General features: G+C 46.6%; 1 protein-coding gene across 1 annotated transcript; it reads right to left on the reverse strand.

Moving 5' to 3' along the window:
- Window positions 1–1,087: 1,087 nt before the first annotated feature.
- MVD (mevalonate diphosphate decarboxylase) lies at window positions 1,088–17,521 on the reverse strand. Its single transcript, XM_089663776.1, has 11 exons — window positions 17,452–17,521; window positions 15,277–15,341; window positions 13,075–13,145; window positions 11,528–11,642; window positions 11,246–11,392; window positions 8,548–8,747; window positions 8,363–8,437; window positions 7,979–8,197; window positions 4,397–4,512; window positions 1,691–1,799; window positions 1,088–1,419 (listed from the first exon to the last, which is right to left on the reverse strand). Exons 2-11 carry the CDS (start codon window positions 15,326–15,328, stop codon window positions 1,339–1,341), a joined length of 1,185 nt encoding a protein of 394 aa, XP_089519902.1. The 5' UTR covers window positions 15,329–15,341; window positions 17,452–17,521; the 3' UTR covers window positions 1,088–1,338.
- Between the last annotated feature and the right edge of the window lie 1,416 nt (window positions 17,522–18,937).

Raw genomic sequence — 18,937 nt, forward strand, 5'->3', positions numbered from 1 at the left:
ATTGGACTGTCCCTATAATTTGTAGTAGTAGTAGCCATATGGGTGTGTATGCCTATTTTCTTCTTTTGGTTTGCATTATACCCAGACCTCTCCATTCCTTTCTTTCCAGAGCCGTCCACCTACTGTTCCCCAACCCGTCCATCCCCTTTTCTCCACAGTTGTCCAACTACTGTACCCCGACCCCTTCGTCCCCTTTCCTGCACAGCTGTCCACCTATTGTACCCCAACTCCTCCGTCCTCTTCCTTCCACAGCTTCCCACCTACTGTACCCCATCCCCTCCATCCCCTTTGCTCTACAGCTGTCCATCTACTGTACCCCAACTCCTCTGTTCCCTTCCCACCACAGCTGTCTACCTACTGTACCCAGTCCCCTCCGTCCCCTTTCCTTCACAGCCGTCCACCTACTGTACCCCATCCCCTCTGTCCCCTTTGCGCTACAGCTGTCCATCTACTGTACCCCATCCCCTCTGTCCCCTTTGCACTACAGCTGTCCATCTACTGTACCCCATCCCCTCTGTCCCCTTTGCGCTACAGCTGTCCATCTACTGTACCCCATCCCCTCTGTCCCCTTTGCGCTACAGCTGTCCATCTACTGTACCCCATCCCCTCTGTCCCCTTTGCACTACAGCTGTCCATCTACTGTACCCCATCCCCTATGTCCCCTTTGCGCTACAGCTGTCCATCTACTGTACCCCATCCCCTCTGTCCCCTTTGCGCTACAGCTGTCCATCTACTGTACCCCATCCCCTCTGTCCCCTTTGCGCTACAGCTGTCCATCTACTGTACCCCGACTCCTCTGTTCCCTTCCCACCACAGCTGTCTACCTATTGCACCCCGAATCCTCCGTCCCCTTCCCTCCACACTGTACCCCAACCCCTCCGTCCCCTTTGTGCTACAGCTGTCCATCTACTGTACCCCAACCCCTCCCTCCCCTTTTGCTCTACAGTCATCCATCTATTGCACCTTGACCCCTCCCCCTCCATCTTCGACAAAATGACTGATAGAGATCTGTAAACACATGAAAATGAATCACACATGTAGGTTACTGCACATTTCTGACTATTGTATCTAAAACAATAAAACAAAATGAAAGTAATGGTTCTTTTATTTGCATATTAAACCGGGACTTGTACAAAAATTGGCCAATAATCATTTAGAATTGAGAAAATAAATATTTGGTGATGGCCACACCCGTAATTAAAGTTCTTTTTTTTTTTATGAAGACGGCAGAAATTTCCCAGCTGCATCTCAGTGTTGACATAGCTGGGTATACAGTAACAAAGGCGGAACTTCTTGTGAATCAATAAAATGTCTTTTCGAAGGTTTCATTGTTTCCTCTTAGGTGGAGGGTTTGGGCAGCCCGTCTGCTCCTAATAGATCCAGCGAGGGGTCCTGGGATTGTGCTGGGCCTGGTCCTGGCTGCAATGTCATATAATCCACAAAGTGAAAAAAAATAAAAATCCGGAAATATATTCAGAACAATTTCAACTATGTATCTTTTCCCCAGAAAACAGACATAATACAGTTATTTATTGTCTGTAATCTATAAATTGTATCAGTGATCCTTCAATCCCACACGGGACGACATCGCAGGAAATGAAAGGAAATTGAGTTTCTTTATAAAGAGAATATTTTGAGGTTTTCTACATGTTGACTTTTATTTTCACAAATAATCACACTCCATTCTTACCTGTGTAACAATGACATAACACACTCCTCCTGGGCACACATCACCTTTGATGGCAGATGTCAGCTCCTGAGACAAGGCAGCAGAGCTCACTGGTAACCCTTTGATAAACCTACAGAGATGAGATCAAAGATGAAAGATTTAATGACAGAAACACATTGGGCAATTTTTCCCCCTCTATAGGCTCACAGCACAGAGCTTTACGCAAGAATACGCATGGTTATTTTCAGGCATGTGATTATTTTTAAAATGTAATTTCTAAAAATAACTGTCTTGTTTTCAGTATCCTCCTCCTGCTGTTTTAGCTTGTTTTAGGACTATTGTGCCATAATTTAATGGCAATTACCACCTAAGGTAGATATTTCAGTGTTTCTTCCCCCTCCCACAATGGTGAGATTTCCTCCCAGTAGTTTGTGGCTCTGCCCCTCCCACAATGATGAGATTTCCCCCCAGTAGTTTGTGTCTCTGCCCCCCCCCACAATGGTGAGATTTCCTCCCAGTGGTTTGTGTCTCTGCCCCTCCCACAATGATGAGATTTCCCCCCAGTAGTTTGTGTCTCTGCTCCTCCTACAATGGTAAGATTTCCCTCTCAGTAGTTGGTGTCTTTGCCCCTCTCACAATGGTGATATTCCCCCCCTTCCCCAGTAGTTTGTGTCTCTGCCCCTCCCACAATGGTAAGATTTCCCTCCCAGTAGTTTGTGTCTCTGCCCCTCCCACAATAGTGAGATTTCCTCCCAGTAGTTTGTGTCTCTGCCCCTCCCACAATGGTGAGTTCCCCCCACCCAGCAGTCTGTGTCTCTGCCCCTCCCACAATAGTGAGATTTCCCCCCAGTAGTTTGTGTCTCTGCCCCTCCCACAATGGTAAGATTTCCCTCCCAGTAGTTTGTGTCTCTGCCCCTCCCACAATAGTGAGATTTCCTCCCAGTAGTTTGTGTCTCTGCCCCTCCCACAATGGTGAGTTCCCCCCACCCATCAGTCTGTGTCTCTGCCCCTCCCACAATAGTGAGATTTCCCTCCCAGTAGTTTGTGTCTTTGCCCCTCCCACAATGGGGAGATTTCCCTGCAGTAGTTTGTGTCTCTGCACCTCCCACAATGGTGAGATTTCCCTCGCAGTAGTTTGTGTCTCTGCCCCTCCCACAATGGGGAGATTTCCCCCCTGTAGATTGTGTCTCTGCCCCTCCCACAATGGTGAGATTTCCCTCCCAGTAGTTTGTGTCTCTGCCCCTCCCACAATGGTGAGATTTCCCTCCCAGTAGTTTGTGTCTCTGCCCCTCCCACAATGGTGAGATTTCCCTCCCAGTAGTTTGTGTCTCTGCCCCTCCCACAATGGTGAGATTTCCCTCCCAGTAGTTTGTCCTTGCTCCTCCCACAATGGGGAGATTTCCCTGCAGTCATTTGTGTCTCTGCCCCTCCCACAATAGTCAGTTTTTCCCCCGCAGTCGTTTGTGTCTCTGCCCCTTCCACTGCAATGTGTGACACCATCATTTGCAATAATTAGGCAGAAATGGGAATTCTGGTAGGCAGAGCTCACTACTGCCATATCACTCCAGCTTTATATGGAAACATCTCTACCTGATGGACAACATCTTCAGGATCTACATCATGTACAAAGCACATGGGCCAAGAGGCACATGGGCCAATTCTCCTTCATGAAGAATCATCTTTAATATTTTATTTATATTATATTTTTTATGGAGGATAGAGAAGTGGGAGGGTTCCAGCCCTCTGCAGCCACAGCAGATTCTACCCAATACTGTAGAGAAGTACAACATAGCAGCAGATCACTTGATGGTCTACAACTAGCGGTTTGAAGACATGGAACTGGATGAATCTGGTCAGTTGGATCTCCTACTGTGAATTCCTGACATAGTAAGCAGAGTTAATGGAAGAACAAGGAGACCAGCGGCCCCCATCACAGTGCTTCTCCAGAGCATGTCAGAAATTAGGGCGAGAAGATTTCATGCTTCTGTGAATTCACTGAACGCAAACTGTGTATGATGACAAAAACAAGTGTATGATCGCCGGATCTATATGTGGCAATGATATTGCAAATTCTAACCGGCTTCTGTTCTGGAGAGAATACAGACACCCTTATCTTACTGAAAAGTTTGAAAATGAGAACAAAAGGTGAGGACATGGTCGTTAATTAGTAGATCTATATTTGCAGGATGTTTGGAGTTTAAGTGACACCCAGTATTGGCTAAGATGTTAGCTTTCGAAACACAATCGCTATCTTGCCTGATGAAGAGTTTAGTGTGTTTCGAAAACTTTCATCCTTAATGTCTTCAGTTTGGCAATATTGAGTGTTACAAACCCCAGACTTCCTGCACTGATCAATGATTAACACAGTACAACCCTCCACTACTACTGCAACTTCTGCATTCCAGAACTACAAATCCCATCATCCTCCAGGACTCTCAAGGGTCTATTGCAGGCTGAGTGAGGATACAAATGATGAATCGTACTTGTAATGGTCATCTGATAGAATCCAGTACATTGTTATTAAATGGTCTTTTTTTTTTTTACAGCTTGCTGCACAGAGCTAGTCAGTCTTCAACCACATGTCCATTTCCCTCACTGATGACTGTTCCATCTACCTTAGGTGGGGTACAGGACATACCAGTTCAGCACCAAGAACTTTAAAACTGGAATTTCATGCAGAAAATCCCCAGAAGAATTCGATTATTAGACAATTCTCCCAACACTTACGGGTCTCCGTTAGATGCCGGAGGGAAGGAACGCTTTACAACTTCCACAAACTCGTTGACAGTCGGCTCCAACATGAATATGACGGCGTTAGGACCCGCATCAAAGCTATACGCTACCTGAAATCATAAGAAACAGAGAGTGAGCAAGCAAGCTGAAAAGACAGCAAAACAGCTCAAGTAAAGCAAAGAGAGTGAGCAAGAACAAAACCAAAAATTAGGCAAAAGAACGCAGGTGAGCAAAGAAAAGTGAGCAAGCATGAGCAAAAGAGAGCAAGCAAGCGAGATCAAAACAAGTGATAAAGCAAATGAGGGCAAAAGAGAGCAAATAAAGTAAAGTTAAAAAAATGAAAGAAAAAAAAGCGAACAAGCAAGTAAGCAAATAAATGAGAGCAAAATAGAGCAAGCAAGAGGCACATCAAAAGAGAGTGAGCAAGTGAGAACGAAACAGCCAGTGAGTGAGAGCACAAAACAGCAAACAGGCAATAGAGGACAGGCGAGTGAGTAAAAGTAATGAGAAAGAGATGGAGAGTTGAAGGACATTAAAGGAAGTGCAGCAACTTGGTCTACCCATAGCGAGCATTGTGGAGATGGAGGTACCTTTGTCTGCCCGTAGTGAGAAATGTACAGTGTGCAGTGCTTGGTCTACTCTTAGTGGGTGTTGTAAAGATTGCAGTAGCTTGGTCTGCCCAAAGCAGGGAGCTGTAGAGATTGCAGTACCCTGGTCTGCCTGTAGTGGGCGTTGTAGAGATTGCAATACCCTGGTCTGCCTGTAGTTGGCGTTGTAGAGATTGCAGTACCTTGATCTGCCCATAGTAAGCAATATACAGTACAAACTGCAGTACTTTGGTTTGACCATAGTGGGCAATGTGGACCCTGCAGTACCTTGAGCTGCCCATAGTAGGCAATGTAAGGACTGCAGTACCTTGGTCTGCCCATAGTGGGCATTGTAGAGACTGTAGTACAGGGGTGCTCAACCTTTTAAAGAGCCAGGGCCACTTAAAGCGGAGCTCCACCCAAAAAGTTCTGCTTTAAGGACTGCTCCCCCGCTCCCCATTAAGGATTGGCACCTTTGGGGGTGAGCAGGTACCTGAATTTGACTCCTAGGCGACCGGAAGCGGAAGGTGTCCTCCCTCCCTCCCTCCCTGTAGTCTTTTGGGACACGTGACAGGTCCCAGAAGACTACAGGACCATTCATGAAGTGCAGCGCTGCTCGCGCATGCGCAGTGGGTACCCGGCTGTGAAGCCGCAAGCTGTCACAGCTGGGTACCCACACTGAAGATGCCGGCGCCTGGAACACAGGATGGCCGGTGAAACGAGCTGCAAGGGACACACCACAGGACCGAGGGACAGGTAAGTGGCTATTTTTTAAAAGTCAGCAGCTACAGTTTTTGCAGCTGTGACTTTTATTTTTTGACAGGTGAGTGGAACTCCACTTTAAGTAATTTGGTAGCTGGTCGTGGACCACAATGAAATTAAATGGTTCAGAATTTCACATTTTTTTATTTTGAATATCATAATGATATTTTCCTCCTGAAGCCGCTGAATTCCGGCAGAGGGAGAGGAGGAGAAGTCGGCTTTCAGTGGATTCAGGAGAAAAATTGAGAGGATCAGTTCCAGTATATGCCGCCTCTCCCATCAAAGTGTAAATGTGATAGGGAGGCCATATGAGCCCCATGGAGCATGGGGTGGGGGGGGTCACCATTGCGACCCCTGATGCTACACCAGTGGTTGGGGTGTGTGGTAAAAACATATCTCAAAAATGGGGTTTAGGCTGCTAGAAAGGTCCCAGGTGCGAAGTGCACTTGGTATCACTCAGTCTGGGCCAGGAGTTGGTGCTACAAAGGAATCGTTGGATTATGCGGCTGCTGCTCCTTCTGTGGCCTTCTGCTTCCGCCACTTCTGGCGTCGGCTCAATACACTCTAAAGCTTTGGGATGGCGGATCAGCCACTCCAGATTGCGATCACTGGGTTGCCAACACCGGGCATGCGCTTCCCTGGTTTGAGGTCAAGGGCCATATCAGAGGACTCCATGGGCCACAGGTTGAGCACCCCTGCTGTAGTACCTTGGTCTGCCCATAGTGGGCAATGTAGAGATTGCAGTACCTTGGTCTTCCCTTAGTGGACAATGTACAGATTGCAGTACCTTGGTCTGCCCTTAGTGGGCAATGTAGAGATTGCAGTACCTTGGTCTTCCCTTAGTGGACAATGTAGAGATTGCAGTACCTTGGTCTTCCCTTAGTGGACAATGTACAGATTGCAGTACCTTGGTCTTCCCTTAGTGGGCAGTGTAGAGATTGCAGTACCTTGGTCTGCAGTTAGTGGGCAGTGTAGAGATTGCAGTACCTTGGTCTGCCCTTAGTGGGCAGTGTAGAGATTGCAGTACCTTGGTCTGCCCTTAGTGGGCAATGTAGAGATTGCAGTACCTTGCTCTGCCCTTAGTAGGCAGTGTAGAGATTGCAGTACCTTGGTCTGCCATTAGTGGGCAATGTAGAGATTGCAGTACCTTGGTCTGCCCTTAGTAGGCAGTGTAGAGATTGCAGTACCTTGGTCTGCCCATAGTGGGCAATGTAGAGATTGCAGTACCTTGGTCTGCTCATAGTGGTCAATGTAGAGATTGCAGTACCTTGGTCTGCCCTTAGTGGTCAATGTAGAGATTGCAGTACCTTGGTCTGCCCTTAGTGGGCAGTTTAGAGATTGCAGTACCTTGGTCTGCCCATAGTGGGCAGTGTATAGATTGCAGTACCTTGGTCTGTCCTTAGTGGGCAGTGTAGAGATTGCAGTACCTTGGTCTGCCCTTAGTGGGCAGTGTAGAGATTGCAGTACCTTGGTCTGTCCTTAGTGGGCAGTGTAGAGATTGCAATACCTTGGTCTGCCCTTAGTGGGCAGTGTAGAGATCGCAGTACTTTGGTCTGCCCTTAGTGGTCAATGTAGAGATTGCAGTACCTTGGTCTGCCCTTAGTGGTCAATGTAGAGATTGCAGTACCTTGGTCTGCCCTTAGTGGGCAGTGTAGAGATTGCAGTACCTTGGTCTGCCCTTAGTGGTCAATGTAGAGATTGCAGTACCTTGGTCTGCCCTTAGTGGGCAGTGTAGAGATTGCAGTACCTTGGTCTGCCCATAGTGGGCAGTGTAGAGATTGCAGTACCTTGGTCTGTCCTTAGTGGGCAGTGTAGAGATTGCAGTACCTTGGTCTGCCCTTAGTGGGCAGTGTAGAGATTGCAGTACCTTGGTCTGTCCTTAGTGGGCAGTGTATAGATTGCAGTACCTTGGTCTGTCCTTAGTGGGCAGTGTAGAGATTGCAATACCTTGGTCTGTCCTTAGTGGGCAGTGTAGAGATTGCAGTACCTTGGTCTGCCCTTAGTGGGCAGTGTAGAGATTGCAGTACCTTGGTCAGCCCTTAGTGGGCAGTGTAGAGATTGCAGTACCTTGGTCTGCCCTTAGTGGGCAGTGTAGAGATTGCAGTACCTTGGTCTGCCCTTAGTGAGCAGTGTAGAGATTGCAGTACCTTGGTCTGCCCTTAGTGGGCAGTGTAGAGATTGCAGTACCTTGGTCTGCCCTTAGTGGGCAGTGTAGAGATTGCAGTACCTTGGTCTGCCCGTAGTGGGCGTTGTAGCGGTGCACTAGGCCGATGATTTTCTGTGACACCTGGTTCAAGTAGAAGATTGGGGGGAAGGTGTCCAGGCACGTAGCATGGAACTGATTGCTGTCCTTCATTGTTAGCTGCCCGAAGCTTTCAAAATCCTTTTTCCTGATAGACTCGATCATCTCAGCCATTCTTCCCGGCACCACCGACTCCGCCCGTACCTGAAACAGACAGGCGGTATTTATGCAGTACTAGACTCCCCCACCCCCTCCTTCCCCACCATCTGAACATCCAGATTCATTGTATGGACCAAAGCATGTCTGGTAATGCTGAGAACGACGCACAGATTAAGTTTAGTCGCTCTGTCATGTGACCACGGACCCTACCTTGAGTAACGGGCTGGTCTCCACACTGGTCTGCATCCCGGCTGTGCTGCCAACATGCTTCTTGTCTGCGCTGGCCTGCAACATGGAACCAGATGGAATGCTCATTATATGTAAACTATGATGTCTTGTCTTCATACTGCAGGGGGCGCCATCACAGGATGGGGGGGTGATCGCTCTGCTCTTACCACCAGGATGAGGATGCGTAGTTCTGGCCAGTGAGTCTCCGCCTCCACCTGCTGCGCCAGACTGTCTTTACCATCCTGCCGCTCCCCCATCAGCCATTGGACGAAGCCTCCATGCATACTTCTGCAGGCGCTGCCGGAACCCTGCCGGGCGATCTCAGACAGCTCGCCCTCTACGCCGTACAGCTTGGCCAGGGTGTAGACTGCAGGACAGGAAACAATGTATCAGCAGGACAAGTAGGACCGCATTCCAAAGATTTGCACAATCGCATCCAACCAATACGACCTCCGCAGTCATCGTAATATAGATGTAGAACAATCAGTCCTTATTTCAGGTGTATGTTCAGCCAAATCCTGGTCCCGCCCCCCATCAACATAATTATATTTTTAAATAAAACCTTCCCATTTTCATGACATGCCTTATAGACCCAGTGATGTCAGCACTGGCTCTCTGTGTCTCTCTATGCAATGTAGGCTGATCATGGCTGGTAGGAGGGGCCGACAGGCTACTGTACATAGCTTCCTGTAAACATCACAGCAGCCTGTCCTAGAGCTCCTCTCAAGAGCCCTCAGTCCTAATGCAAGCAATGGGCTGGCTCTTGGGAAGAATTATGCAAATATCAAACTATTTTGATAGGTACATGTGGAGTGGGTGTTCCTAGACAGACTGTATTTGCATAGGCAACGCCCACATGTGATGCTGAGCCTCCACAGTTAAAGGAACCAATGAATGAAAGGGGCGAGTCAGGGAAAGTCAGGCTGGTTTGGAAGGAGCTAGATGATGCTGGACGTCCAGCCAGGAAATGAGGTGGCCTCTGACTTGTTTTAATTTGTGGATTGAATAGGGAAGGATTAGAACTTCTGTTGGGATTTTACTGCTATGTGGGGTGCCTTTGGAGAGATTCCCCCTTACTTCCTGTCCCAGTGACAACAGTTATACCGGAGAGGAAGTGAGGGAAATCCAGCAACAGGGAGTTATAGAGTAGAGGAAGGTCAGAACTGCCATCAAATGTTTCCGTTGGAGAGTTCACCTCACTTCCTGTCTGGTGAAATCACTGTCAGGACAGGAAGTGAGGGCAAATCTCTCTAAGGCCGGCCATACATGAGTCAAGAATTTTCCAACATGCCCGATCACCGAAAAGGGGAGGAACCATGAAAATCGGCCGGCGCCATTAACCCACTAACAGAGCGAAAATCGGCCGATTATTCTTAGGTCCAATTTTCGGACAAAAAAAAAAAAATCAGTCGAATTTTGACCCATGTATGACCGGCATAGATAGCAGTAAAACCCAAAATGCGAAACCTGCTCCACCCAAATCTACAAAACTGAGCCTGGACACTTTAACCTCTTCATGCCGGCCGAATGCAAATGTGCGGTCTCCCTGCATCTGGGCCTAGACGCCGAGCGGACGCACATTTGCGTTCCATTAAAAAAGAACATATGTGCTGAGAGCGCGCTCCCTGCACACATGTCCGGTGCTCACGGAAAGGTGCTGATCGAAACTTTTCCCGATCATGTGACCGCCATGACGCGCCGTCACGGCGGTCACATGACTCTAAACCCCGCCTCCCGGCTTCTGAAACTCTTAAAGGGCCAGGAGGCGCCGGCGTGAAGGGGTTAAAACCCTTTGAGGACCAGGGGACGTATTTGTCCCATGTTTTTAATTGCGTGTATCATCTGATTAAGAACTCTCTTCTTTTTTTTCGGTTTGAGTCAAAATATTAGTTCTTATCAACAAACAACAAATGGATCTGGCTTTTTGCCCATTATTTCATGAAATGGCTTAGTTACAGCAACTGAAGTGTACGAACTTTAAAAACAGAAAAATTGATTCTTTTGGCGTTCCAAAATCTTACGGTCCTCAAAGGGTTAAGGGTTGACTTCTAATATATCTGTATAGCTTTAAGAAAACACCACATTATGGCCACTAGATGGAGCTGAGGAGCATTGGAAATAAATACATCTCAGTGAGAAGATATACAACATTGTAACAATTCTAGAGAACGCTGGAGGGCAAATACATATAACCAATACTACTACAGGATCCCCCCCTCCCCCCACCAACAACCTCCTCCAATGTCCTCTAGAACTGTCACTTTGTATCTCTTCTCACTAAGCTGTAATTATTTCCTCTGATCTTCAGCTCCATCTAGTGGTCATGATGCAGTATTTTCCTGATTCACACTACGTTTGTGATATATGAACCCATCTTTACTTCTGCCCATAATATAGGAAGAGCCTTCGATTCACAACAGCTGGTGAGTTCACACAGAATGAATGTCCTCACCCTGAACTGAAAGTCTCTCCATTCCTGATGCTGATCACTGTCTGTCATACGCGGTCATCACTTTCTGAGGATTATGTGAATTCTATGACACTCTGTTGCTTGCCTCATATTACTTAACCCCTGCCTGCCCACCCCTGCGTCCCTTTAAAGTCCTGAAAGCCTGGAGGGGGTGCAAAGGATCGGCGATCATGTGGCCACTGTGATTGGCTGTCACAGAGACCACATGATCAGGAGCCAGTCCCATTGAGCATTAGTGGAGACTGATGGCTGTCTTTGACAGCTCGATCTCCGCGCTGGGAGTGTACAGCGCGCGTTCTCAGCGCAGAACCATCAGCAGACCAGTGACACACATGTGCGCTTTGTGGGTGTTCAAGATTTTTCCGCCTCCGTTTGGCGCCATCACCTTCTCTTACCCAGACAGGCGTATCCCGCGGCAGAGGACGCCAGCCCGGCGGCGGTGGGGAAATTGTTGATGGAGCAGATGTGGACTTTGTCATTGAGGATCCTGGAGACGCCATCTTCACTGCCGCTGCTCCGCCTCTTTCTCGCCAGACGACGGACTGGAAGGGGCCAATGGAGAAGAAGATCACGTTGAGCGGGATTGGAGGACGTGAGGAAGAGGAATTCGAATCAATAAAAAAATGGGGGTGAAGGTTAATGAGTTAAAGAGGAGCTCTGCAGGTAGGATCACTCACTCTCTCGCAGGCAGGACTGCAGGCGTGGGTGATTAATGTCGTCTTCCTTCCCGTTCAGCCAGATCCGGTCCTCGGTGAACTCGCGGCTGGCTGCAATGCTGGTCGTCGTCTTTAACTGAAACATTAAAAGGGGAAACATTTCTGCCATTAGCAGTGAGGGATACAATGCCAGCTGTTGCAATGTCTACTCTGATTGGCTGCTGGATGACACAGACTGGAACAGAAGTCATGCTCTGTGTACCGCCATTGAGAGGTGCAATGTATTATAGGGTGTGGAGGAGGGGCGTTCTTTATCTCGGAGTATCCCAGATTCCGGAAACCCCAAAATGTGCCGGACTATAATGAGGTAAAGCTTCCTACTGCACTATCAGTGCCCCCTACCATACACCACACCAAACACTGTACACCCTACCATACATCCCACCACACCATACCATACCCCCTACCATACATCCCACCACACCAAACACTGTACACCCTACTATACATCCCACCATACCCCCTACCATACATCCCACCACACCAAACACTGTACACCCTACTATACATCCCACCATACCCCCTACCATACATACCACCACACCATACCATACCTCCTACCATACACCACACCATACCAAACACTGTACACCCTACTATACATCCCACCACACCATACACCCTACCATACATCCCACCACACCATACCATACCCCCTGCCATACATCCCACCACACCATACCATACCCCCTACTATACCATACATCCCACCACACCATACCATACCCCCTACTATACATCCCACCACACCATTCACCCTACCATACATCCCACCACACCATACCATACCCCCTACCATACATTCCAACACACCATACACCCTACCATACATCCCACCACACCATACCATACCCCCTACCATACATTCCAACACACCATACACCCTACCATACATCCCACCACACCATACCATACCCCCTACCATACATTCCAACACACCATACCCCCTACTATACATCCCACCACACCATTCACCCTACATCCCACCACACCATACCATACCCCCTACTATACATCCCACCACACCATACATCCCACCACACCATACCATACCCCCTACTATACATCCCACCACACCATTCACCCTACCATACATCCCACCACACCATACCATACCCCCTACCATACATTCCAACACACCATACACCCTACCATACATCCCACCACACCATACCATACCCCCTACTATACATCCCACCACACCATTCACCCTACATCCCACCACACCATTCACCCTACCATACATCCCACCACACCATACACCCTACCATACATCCCACCACACCCTACCACACTATACACCCCACCATACAACATACCATACACCACAACATACATCTACCATACACTGTATACCTTACCATACCATAGACCACACCATACACCCTACCATACCATAAAGCACATCACATCATACACCTACCATACACAATAACTCACACAACACACCACATCATATCATATCATACACCAGCCAATGACTTGTTCTCTTAATGAAGATCACGGACCTGATCCTGGTGGAGGGTGACGCTGAGAGAAGAGTTGATGGGGAGGATGAGCTCCTCATTGCGCTTTCCCCCTGGAACACAAATTCAGTGTAATGATTAATTATACAAGATGGACCCATGGGGACCGTCAGAGCACTGTAACCCACAGCAACCCCATCCCTCTATCAGGACACCGAACAATGAATTTTGATTGGTTGGAACTGACTCCACCCCAACAGTTTTTCTTCAAAGTACTCTGTCATCCTGCTGTAGAAGCTGCAGGTTTTCTGGAGACCCCCAATGTGAAGCCTTTGATTCCTCAAGTCAGGAATTCACAAATCTATCAAAGCCTTTCTCCAGTCTATCCCCTGACCAATCACAAGGAGAGTTTTCAAACCCCCTACTAACCCCACCCCCCCCACACAAATAAGGGAGAAATCAAATGGTGGGGCACAGCTCAGCGTAAGCAGGAGGCGGAGGAGGGGAGCTGCATTTTCGTGCTGACTGAGGCACTGTTAAAGGCCTGCTGGATCAGGGAGAATGCACATATGCAGTATGTACACCCCTTGAAATTTTCCACATTTTGTCCTGTTACAACCAAAAACATAAATGTATTTTATTGGGACTTTATGTGATAGACCAACACAAAGTCACATAATTGTGAAGTGGAAGGAAAATGATAAATGGTTTTCAACATATTTTACAAACAAATATCTGAAAAGTGTGATGTGCATTTGTATGCAGCCCCCTTTACTCTGATACCCCTAACTAAAGTGCAGTGGAACCAATTACCTTCAGAAATCACATAATTAGTAAATAGAGTCCATGTGGGTGTAATTTAGTCTCAGTATAAATACAGCTGTTCTGTGAAGCCCTCAGAGGTTTGTTAGAGAACATTAATCAACAAACAGCATCATGAAGGCCAAGGAACACACCAGACAGGTCAGGGATAAAGCTGTGGAGAAGTTTAAAGCAGGGTAAGGTTATAAAAATATATCCCAAGCTTTGAACATCTCACGAAGCACTGTTCAATCCATCATCTGAAAATGGAAAGAGTACGGCACAACTGCAAACCTACCAAGACATAGCCGTCCACCTAAACTGACAGGCCAGGCAAGTAGAGCGTTCATCAGAGAAGCAGCCAAGAGCCCCATGGGAACTCTGGAGGAGCTGCAGAGATCCACAGCTCAGGTGGGAGAATCTGTCCACAGGACAACTATTAGTCGTGCGCTCCACAAATCTGGCCTTTATGGAAGAGTGGCAAAAGAAAGCCATTGTTGAAAGAAAGCCATAAGAAGTCCCGTTGGCAGTTTGCAGGAAGCCATGTGGAGGACACAGCAAACATGTGGAAGAAGGAGCTCTGGTCAGATGAGACCAAAATTGAACTTTTTGGCCTAAAAGCAAAACACTGTGTGGCGGAAAACTAACACTGCACATCACTCTGAACACACCATCCCCACCGTGAAACATGGTGGTGGCAGTATCATGCTGAGGGGGATGCGTTTCTTCAGCAAAGACAGGAAAGCTGGTCAGAGTTGATGGGAAGATGGATGGAGCCAAATACAGGGCAATCTTAGAAGAAAACCTGTTAGAGTCTGCAAAACAATTGAGACTGGGGCAGAGGTTCACCTTCCAGCAGGACAACGACCCGAAGCATCCAACCAGAGCTACAATGGAATGGTTTAGATCAAAGCATATTCATGTCTTAGAATGGCCCAGTCACAGTCCAGACCTAAATCCAATGGAGAATCTGTAGCAAGACTTAAAAAGTGCTGTTCCCAGACGCTCTCCATCCAATCTGACAGAGCTTGAGCGATTCTGCAAAGAAGAATGGGCAGAAATGTCCCTCTCTAGATGTACAAAGCTGGTAGAGACATCCCCAAAAAGACTTGCAGCTGGAATTGCAGCGAACGGGGGTCCTACAAAGTATTGACTCCGGGGGGCTGAATACAAATGCACAGCACACTTTGCAGATATATATTTGTAAAAAAATTTTAAAACCATTTATCATTTTCCTTCCACTTCACAATTATGTGTCACTTTGTTTTGGTCTGTCACATCAAATCCCAATAAAATATATTGACGTTTTTTGGTTGTAACATGACGAAATGTAGAAAATTTCAGGGGGTATGAATACTTTTTCAAAGCACTGTATGGCTGTCTGACCCAGAAGGTTGATTTATTGTTGTTATCATACCATCTATCCTGACCCCACCAACTCACAGTATTTGATGACAGCGATGTTTACGGGAGCTGTGCACGTCACCTTCCTCATCTTCAGCGGGATGCTGGAGGAGAAGACAAGAAGAAAACGGTGATGGAGACATGGCAACTGAAGGAGGGTGCAGAATGGAGGATCATGGAAAACAATGTCTGAGAACCTGGCTTTGTCCTCTTCCCACCAATTGATGGATCATATATATGTATATACCTGTATACAGACATCTCATCATATACATTACAGGGACAATACATGATGTACAGAGGAACAGAGAATAGATTACCGGTAATGACCGATCCATACCAGGACCGATCACTAACCAATGACATCATACATAGACAGATCACATGTATACTGTACACACTGCACCCCGTACATTGTACAGCCCGATCACTGCTACATAGAGAAATATATATAGAAGGATACATTGTATCAGTATAGGTTATAATATATACAATATATCATTATGAGATCTATATATAGAGTACGATGTATCGGTATCAGATCTATATATAGGGTACGATGCATCGGTATCAGATCTATATATAGGGTACGATGTATCGGTCTCAGATCTATATACAGGGTACGATGTATCGGTATGAGATCTATATATAGGGTACGATTTATCGGTATGAGATCTATATATAGGGTACGATGCATCGGTATCAGATCTATATATAGGGTACGATGTATCGGTATCAGATCTATATATAGGGTACGATGTATCGGTATCAGATCTATATATAGGGTACGATGTATCGGTATCAGATCTATATATAGGGTACGATGTATCGGTATCAGATCTATATATAGGGTACGATGTATCGGTCTCAGATCTATATATAGGGTACGATGTATCGGTATCAGATCTATATATAGGGTACGATGTATCGGTATCAGATCTATATATAGGGTACGATGTATCGGTATCAGATCTATATATAGGGTACGATGTATCGGTATCAGATCTATATATAGGGTACGATGTATCGGTATCAGATCTATATATAGGGTACGATGTATCGGTATCAGATCTATATATAGGGTACGATGTATCGGTATCAGATCTATATATAGGGTACGATGTATCGGTATCAGATCTATATATAGGGTACGATGTATCGGTATCAGATCTATATATAGGGTACGATGCATCGGTATCAGATCTATATATAGGGTACGATGTATCGGTTTCAGATCTATATATAGGGTACGATGCATCGGTATCAGATCTATATATAGGGTACGATGTATCGGTATCAGATCTATATATAGGGTACGATGTATCGGTATCAGATCTATATATAGGGTACGATGTATCGGTATCAGATCTATATATAGGGTACGATGCATCGGTATCAGATCTATATATAGGGTACGATGCATCGGTATCAGATCTATATATAGGGTACGATGTATCGGTATGAGATCTATATATAGGGTACGATGTATAAAAGTACAGAGCACTCATGCTGCGCCACCTGACCAGTATTACAGATAGAACAATGTACAACAGACCAGATACTCCCTGAATGGTATATATCTATCAGTATTAGGTACATACAGTCTGTATTATTATACTAATATATCAGCATGAGTTATGTGTTCTATACATGGTGTCGGTATGAGGTGTATGCAGTGTACATGGTGTCAGCGAGGTGTATGCAGTGTACATGGTGTCAGCGAGGTGTATGCAATGTACATGGTGTCAGCGTGAGGTGTATGCCGTATACATGGTGTCAGTGAGGTGTATACAGAATACATGGTGTCAGGTGTATACATGGTGTCAGTGAGGTGTATGCCGTATACATGGTGTCAGTGAGGTGTATACAGAATACATGGTGTCAGGTGTATACATGGTGTCAGTGAGGTGTATGCAGTATACATGGTGTCAGTGAGGTGTATGCAGTATACATGGTGTCAGTGAGGTGTATGCAGTATACATGGTGTCAGTGAGGTGTATGCCGTATACATGGTGTCAGTGAGGTGTATACAGAATACATGGTGTCAGGTGTATACATGGTGTCAGTGAGGTGTATGCAGTATACATGGTGTCAGGTGTATACATGGTGTCAGTGAGGTGTATGCAGTATACATGGTGTCAGTGAGGTGTATGCAGTATACATGGTGTCAGTGAGGTGTATGCAGTATACATGGTGTCAGTGGGCATCTCTCACCTCTCTGGGTCCTCTACTGTCTCCACTCACTCTTAGCTCCCACTCTCCTCTCCTCCTGACCCCGCCCCCGTCCTATTCTGTACAACCAGTAGCAGCCAATCCCCACTTACACCCCGCCTACTCCCCGCCCTCACCTCACATAATCACCCAATAGAGATCATCGGAAGATTGAAGCATGAGAGGAACTAACTCCGCCCGGAACCCGAAACTGGAGGGGTGTGCTGACCGGGGCGCTCTCAGTGAGACACAACACCCGCCCTCTATAAGGGGAGGACATTACACGGTGCACAGATGAGTGTTTGTGGATGAGAGATGCTGTGAGCGGTTGTGCTGGGCGATGATATTCTCCGTACATAGCGCTCACCTATACTGTCCTGCTGTACAGAGCACACTGAACCATACACAGCAGTCTCTGTGCCAGAGGAGCTTACACTCTAATGTCTCTTAGATTGTAAGCTCCCAGGATCAGGCCCTCCTCACCCTCTTCTATTGAACTGTATTGTTGCTGTATTGTCTCCCTTTATATTGTAGAGTGCTGAGCAAACTGCTGGCGCTATATAAATCCTGTATAATAATGTCCCCACAGCCACACTTATTATTACATGTGTATTGATAATTGATAAATATAATTATTGATAATTGATAAGTTATTGGTATGTGGACTGCTCCATAATACAGAAAATGTAATTCTCTGATTTCATCAGCAGATGGCGCCATAGGCCTGTATCTAAAGTCTCATTCACCGATCTCACCAGCAGACGGCGCTGTAGATCCTGTGTATTTCTGTTGTCGCTCAGCTGTCAGGCTGTCCTTGTTGAGTACACGCAATGATGTGGACTCAGCTGTATTGATGACAATCATTGTTGGAAAAATAAACAATGTGATAAATATCGGTGATAACAGACCTATTGATCATTTATTTGCAACCAAAATATTATTTGTTTCCAGTGTTGATATGGATCTGACAGCCCTTTATGTGCGACATGGAGGCGTTCACTTCCCAGCACCATAGGAGCTCACAATCACCCCGCTACATCCACACTGGAGGAGTTTCAGTCCATTTTTCTCAATATTATCCATTCTGTGTACATGTAATAAGTGATTATTTCCTATGATTTCCAGCGCCATCTAATGGTCATAATGTGGTATTTTTCCAAACCACTCTATTTTTCATGAATTAAATTGTTACTAAACCCAGCAACCTGCATTCACTATATCTGGTCTCACAGGACCCTGCATTCACTATATCTGGTCTCCCTAGACCCTGCATTCACTATATTTGGTCTCCCAGCACCCTGCATTCACTATATCTGGTCTCCCCGGATCCTGCATTCACTATATCTGGTCTCCCCGGACCCTGCATTCACTATATCTGGTCTCCCCGGACCCTGCATTCACTATATCTGGTCTCCCCGGACCCTGCATTCACTATATCTGGTCTCCCAGGACCCTGCATTCACTATATCTGGTCTCCCAGCACCCTGCA

This window comes from Staurois parvus, unplaced genomic scaffold (assembly GCF_062004578.1).
Source record: "Staurois parvus isolate SC_StPar_1 unplaced genomic scaffold, SC_StPar_1.0 ptg001766l, whole genome shotgun sequence".
In the NCBI taxonomy this organism is placed as follows: domain Eukaryota; kingdom Metazoa; phylum Chordata; class Amphibia; order Anura; family Ranidae; genus Staurois; species Staurois parvus.

Bases quoted from the DNA above. Each gene is read 5' to 3' on its own strand.
- MVD (XM_089663776.1), bottom strand. From the start codon at position 15,328: ATGAGGAAGGTGACGTGCACAGCTCCCGTAAACATCGCTGTCATCAAA. The intron at 8,198-8,362 runs GTAGGGTCCGTG...TGTCTGTTTCAG, and splicing joins AGACCAGCCCGTTACTCAAG to GTACGGGCGGAGTCGGTGGT. The intron at 4,513-7,978 runs GTACTGCAATCT...TTATGATTTCAG, and splicing joins CCCACTACGGGCAGACCAAG to GTAGCGTATAGCTTTGATGC.